General features: G+C 40.6%; 1 protein-coding gene across 1 annotated transcript; it reads left to right on the top strand.

The window, feature by feature from the left end:
* Positions 1-6: 6 nt before the first annotated feature.
* Positions 7-4,389, top strand: LOC102311290 (lactase-phlorizin hydrolase). The gene is made up of 10 exons (XM_005953250.3): positions 7-477; positions 589-857; positions 958-1,248; positions 1,358-1,556; positions 2,274-2,476; positions 2,560-2,666; positions 2,895-3,026; positions 3,128-3,351; positions 3,502-3,724; positions 3,890-4,389. Exons 1-10 carry the CDS (start codon positions 15-17, stop codon positions 3,927-3,929), a joined length of 2,151 nt encoding a protein of 716 aa, XP_005953312.2. The 5' UTR covers positions 7-14; the 3' UTR covers positions 3,930-4,389.
* The last annotated feature ends 947 nt before the right edge of the window (positions 4,390-5,336 follow it).

Here is a 5,336-nt window from a genome sequence, read left to right on the forward strand (position 1 = left end):
CTGCTGACCGGGCGATGCAGTTCCAACTGGGATGGTTTGCACATCCTATTTTTAAGAATGGTGACTATCCTGATGCACTGAAGTGGCAAGTTGGGAACAAAAGTGAAATCCAAAGTCTTCCACAGTCAAGACTTCCTTCCTTTACTGAAGAAGAAAAGAACTTCATCAAGGGAACTGCTGACGTATTCTGTGTAAATCATTACACTACAAGGGTAGTGAGCTATTTTACAGCTGCACTTCAGCCTCACTCCTATGAATCAGACCGGGACATGAGAGAAGCAGAGGAACCCAGTTCACCAACTACAGCCATTCCTAACCAAAAAGCTGTGGCCTGGGGCTTGAGGAGACTCCTCAACTGGATCAAGGAGGAGTATGGTGATCCAGAGATTTATATTACTGAGAATGGAGCAGCAGTAGAATGGGATGACTTTGAAAGAGTAATGTTCTACAAGACCTATATCGATGAGGCTCTCAAAGGTGCAGTGATATAAAAATATTTCAGAAGATATTTAACATTTTCCACCACTGCCATGACTGGTTGTTCATTTATTTTGTATGTATGTGTTTGCATTTGTGGTTACATTACAGCCAATAACCTTGATGGTGTGCGGTTGCGAGGATACACAGCAACAGCTTTTATGGATTCTTTTGAGTGGCTGCACGGGTACAAATTTCTATTTGGGCTGCACCACGTGGACTTCACAAACCCAGATCGTCCAAGAACACCAAAGTACTCAGCTCATTACTATTACAACATCATAAAGGATAATGGTTTCCCCTTGCCAGATGATGAGAAGATGCTTTATGGTCACTTCCGAGAGGATTTCATGTGGAGTTCTGCTTCAGCATCATACCAAGTAACCTATACTTCTACTGCAATTTTACTTTTACTCAATACTGTCTTGCTTCCCTTGTTTTCATCTCTTTAAATTATTGTTTTGCATTTACTGTGTCCAGATTGAAGGAGGATGGAGGGCAGATGGAAAAGGTCTAAGCATCTGGGACAAGTTCGCTCACAGTCCTTCCAAAATATTAAATGATGACAATGGGGACATAGCCTGTGACAGTTACAATAAAATAGAAGAGGATGTTGCGATATTAAAGCAGCTGAAAGTCAGCCATTATCGTTTCTCCTTATCCTGGCCGAGAGTCCTTCCTGATGGCACTATCAATAACATTAACGAGGCTGGAATCAACTACTACCAAAGACTTTTGGACGCACTGCATGCTGCAAATATCCAGCCACAGGTATGAATAATTCCTTTCTGGCAAACAGAAAATCTTTGTGCCAGAAAATATACATGGAAAGTAGATCAAGTCAGCAAGTACAGCCAATTTTCCTTTCCTTTCCTTTCAGGTTACTCTGTACCACTGGGATCTACCACAAGCTATAGAGGATTATGGAGGCTTTTTGAATGACAGCTTTGTTAAGCTTTTCAGGGACTATGCTGACCTCATGTTTGACCGTCTTGGTGACAAAGTGAAAATTTGGATCACCTTTAATGAGCCGCTCGTTGTAGCCCGCCATGGATATGGCTTTGGAGACTTTGCCCCAGGTATGGTTTGAGCCAGTGGTTTCCAATTTTTTTTTCTAGGCCCCCTCCCGGCACAAACACATGATCCATCCACACACACACATATTTTGTTTTCAAATTCAATTGCGGTTTATTTCACACCTCAAACTGTTTGTGAAGAATTAAACAAATAAATGTAAACTAATAAATTACAGGTAGCAATAACATCAACTACCACCTCTTTTACACCACGTCCACACCTACACTGGTATTTTTGAAAACACAGCTTATTCTATGCATGTGGGCCTTTCATCCACACGTAAACTGCAGTTTGGGTCACTGAAAAAGTATATTTTTAAAAACTCCTGCCATGGTGGAGATTTTTTTTATCAACAAAAACAGAAAATCTCTGTTTTCAGAAATACCCATGTACGTGTGGAGGTAGAAAAATAAACCATCTTTATGGTGTAATTATTTTATGTGTAGTTATTTTGTTTTGGTCTTATTGTGTGAGAAAATTCAACATTGCTATCAATACATTTTCCAAAAAAATGCCTCTCTGTGCAAAATGGGTGTAAAAACATAAACAACTGTTACTGTTTGTCCGTGATATGGATATGGGGTCAAGGTAAATATCTGAGTATTTTGAAATAAGCTGTAATCTGTACAGCAGTTCTTCACATTTCTAAACCGTAGTGAAAAAAAGCAAACAAACATGACACATTTGCTGCCTATATGCTCTGTTTTTTTTCTCACCAGGAATCAGTTCAGGACCAGACACTCTGCCCTACATTGTTGGTCACAACCTGATTAAAGCTCATGCCGAGGCCTGGCATCTCTACAATGACAAGTACAGGGCCAAACAGAACGGCATAATCTCCATCACAATCAGCTCTGACTGGTCTGAACCCAGAAACCCTTATAGACAGGAGGACTATGATGCTGCACGACGTGTGGTGGAGGTATGCCAATTCCTTTCAGATTTGACAAAAGAAAAATTAACAGCAGTTAGTTTCAAGTGACTATTATGTTTCTCTTTGTGCAGTTCACTCTTGGCTGGTTTTCCCATCCCATATTTAATGGTGACTACAGTGAAATTATGAAGACAAGAATAAGAGACCGAAGTCTAGCTGCTGGTCTACCACAGTCTCGGTATTATGAAGGCTATTATTAAATCACAAAAAGCTAATTCTGTTCACAAGCGTTTTTCACTAACAACGCTACTTCCATATGAACAGAATCAACTTTTTGGGATTTCCTTACCTGGATGATTGAGCATCCATCAAGACCCTATTATTAAATCTTTAAAAGTTTGTCTGTGATTTTCTAAGTAGCTCTATAGTATAATAAGTAAGTTTGGTTTCACTTAAATTTCTCCAGGTTGCCTGAGTTTACTCAAGAGGAGATTAAGAGAATTAAGGGCACTCATGACTTCTTTGGATTGAACCAGTACACATCTGCCCTGGCATTCCCTGTGGACCATGGAAATATTGCAAGCCTTGAGGCAGACATGTAAGAAGTTAACATTTGAAAAACAACTGTCTTCTAGAACTAATTCTTCTGAACAGCTTTGCTTCTTTATTCTGTAATTTACCAAATTTTGCCCTCCGCAGCGGTGCGGCGACAGTTCCTGATCCCACTTGGTTGGATTCAGCCTCCGTCTGGCTAAAGGTCACACCATTTGGTATCCGCAGATTGCTGAACTTCATCAAAAATGAATATGGAAATCCACCAATCATCGTCACTGAGAATGGAGTCTCAGAGCAGGGACCTATTGATCTAAATGATGTTCACAGGATCTACTACTATGAACAGTACATTAACCAGGTGTTGAAAGGTAACAAAAACCTCCCTTTATAAAAAAAAATCTAAAGCCAGGAATGTCCTGGAGAGGAAAATAACATAATCATGTTTTGTGTGTAATATGGATGCTTTAAAATAGACTATGAATTTCAAGAATATGAAGGTACTTATTTTTTCTTCACAGCTTACTTGCTTGATGGTGTGGATGTGCGTGGTTACACAGCGTGGTCACTGTTGGACAACCTAGAGTGGGCTTCTGGCTTTTCACAGAGATTTGGTCTGTTCTACGTTAATCGCTCAGACCCTAATCTTCCTCGAGTGCCTAAGAGCTCTGTAAATTTCTATGCCACAGTCATAAAGTGCAACGGATTCCCTGAATCAGGAGTGCCTGAACCCAGAGTCTGGAGGTAAAAGAATGAAATATTTGCTTAGATGCCTACTTTGAATGATAGACCTTTAAATTAAATGTTCAAATAAATAACTAACTTACCTGCTGAAAAGCAGGTTAATTACTATCTGCAAATCGTCACAACTAATACGACAGCATTGTTTTTACTGTGTCTCTTCTGCAGCAACAACCACGCCAACAGCTGCACCACCAGTCAACATTAACAGCGTGAAATTCCTTGGTCTGGATCTCTCCGCCGATGATGCTGAGACTGGACTTTACACCACATTTGCTCTACTGATTGTTGCAGTAGTAAAAAAGTCCAAGAAAAGTGAACATGTGGACAGTATCAAAATGGAGTGCAAATAAGCTGATGTGCAGTGTAGGCCCCCGTAAACAGTATTTGATTGCAGACCCTTAAAGACTGAAAAATACTACTAGGCTCATCAGACATAGAAAATTGTAAGTTTCTCATGACTTAGTTATTAAATCCTTGTACATTATAATTTGCTTGACCACTGCTGCAGCATGAAGATTTGAGAATCCCCCAAAATGATTAAAAGTGTCATTTTATCCTGTACTCAAAAAACATAAAAGTAATTTATGTAATAAGAAAAACAATTTTCAGGTTATAGTACAGGATGTAACATACGCCTCAAATTTGAATAATGTTTTTGTATATGTTTATCAGATAATCAAATATATCAAATAAAACACTGCAAAAACATCCAGTGAATTATGTCATGATTGCTGTTAAATGTAAGTACCTTCTTCATCTTCAGATTTTTTTCTTCACTTTTTTGTACAGTGATAAGCAATTTTTGATGGTGATACTGTTACCTTGAAGTAATCAAAATTACACTGTGAATCAAAACAATATATCCATTATATTTATTATATTTGTTTAAACATTTGTTATTTAGCTATAAATCCAGTGGCCTCTGAAATCTCTTAAATCTTTGCAGTTTTTTACTTCAATACATTTGACTTCAGCTGTCTCCATCAGTGTTTCACAAACAAGGAGCAGAGTAACACACTTTAAATTGTTCTTGTTAAAGAGACCTGATGAGAGTAAGTGTCAGGGTACTGTATCTGCTAAGGTTTGGACTTGTATTTGTTTTCCAGCTTCAGTCAGCACTCTACAGCCCTCACCACACTCCCTGCCCCTGGCTGATGCCCCCAGGCGCCGGTGCGTTGGTGGTTCTAAGTGTCTGGGGCTGGGCGCTCACGTATGTACTGGCTCACTCCTGGTGGCTGCTTGGGGGCCCTTAGGCCTCTGGGCCTGCAGCTCGGTTCACTCTGGCGCAGCTGGGTGCCGGCAGAGCCAGCGGGCACATCACTGCAGGCCCCTTTGGCTTCTGCTCCATGGCTGCTGGTTGACCCCATATCTGTGGCTCTTCTCAGCTCCTTCCAGGAGGGCGGCACGGATGCCCCTCCAATGGTCCTCCTTGGGCTTTTGCACTCTGGATGTCATGGGCCTGGATCTCCTGCATGCCTGCTTCATGTCCTGGGGGACAGGGCCATGGCTCCCTACATCCTCTAGCAGATCTGTTTTTCTTCTCTCTTTCCATCCTCTCTTTCTTTCTCCATTTCCAATCCTCCAGCCATGTCTGTCGGGGGATAGAAAAAAA

This window comes from Haplochromis burtoni, unplaced genomic scaffold, assembly GCF_018398535.1.
Source record: "Haplochromis burtoni strain Fernald_Lab_line unplaced genomic scaffold, NCSU_Asbu1 Contig_3423, whole genome shotgun sequence".
In the NCBI taxonomy this organism is placed as follows: Eukaryota; Metazoa; Chordata; class Actinopteri; order Cichliformes; family Cichlidae; genus Haplochromis; species Haplochromis burtoni.

Excerpts from the sequence above, each read along its gene's own strand:
- LOC102311290 (XM_005953250.3), top strand. The coding sequence starts at position 15 with ATGCAGTTCCAACTGGGATGGTTTGCACATCCTATTTTTAAGAATGGT. Across the intron at positions 478-588 it reads TATCGATGAGGCTCTCAAAG|CCAATAACCTTGATGGTGTG; the intron begins GTGCAGTGATAT and ends GTTACATTACAG. Across the intron at positions 2,667-2,894 it reads GCTGGTCTACCACAGTCTCG|GTTGCCTGAGTTTACTCAAG; the intron begins GTATTATGAAGG and ends AAATTTCTCCAG.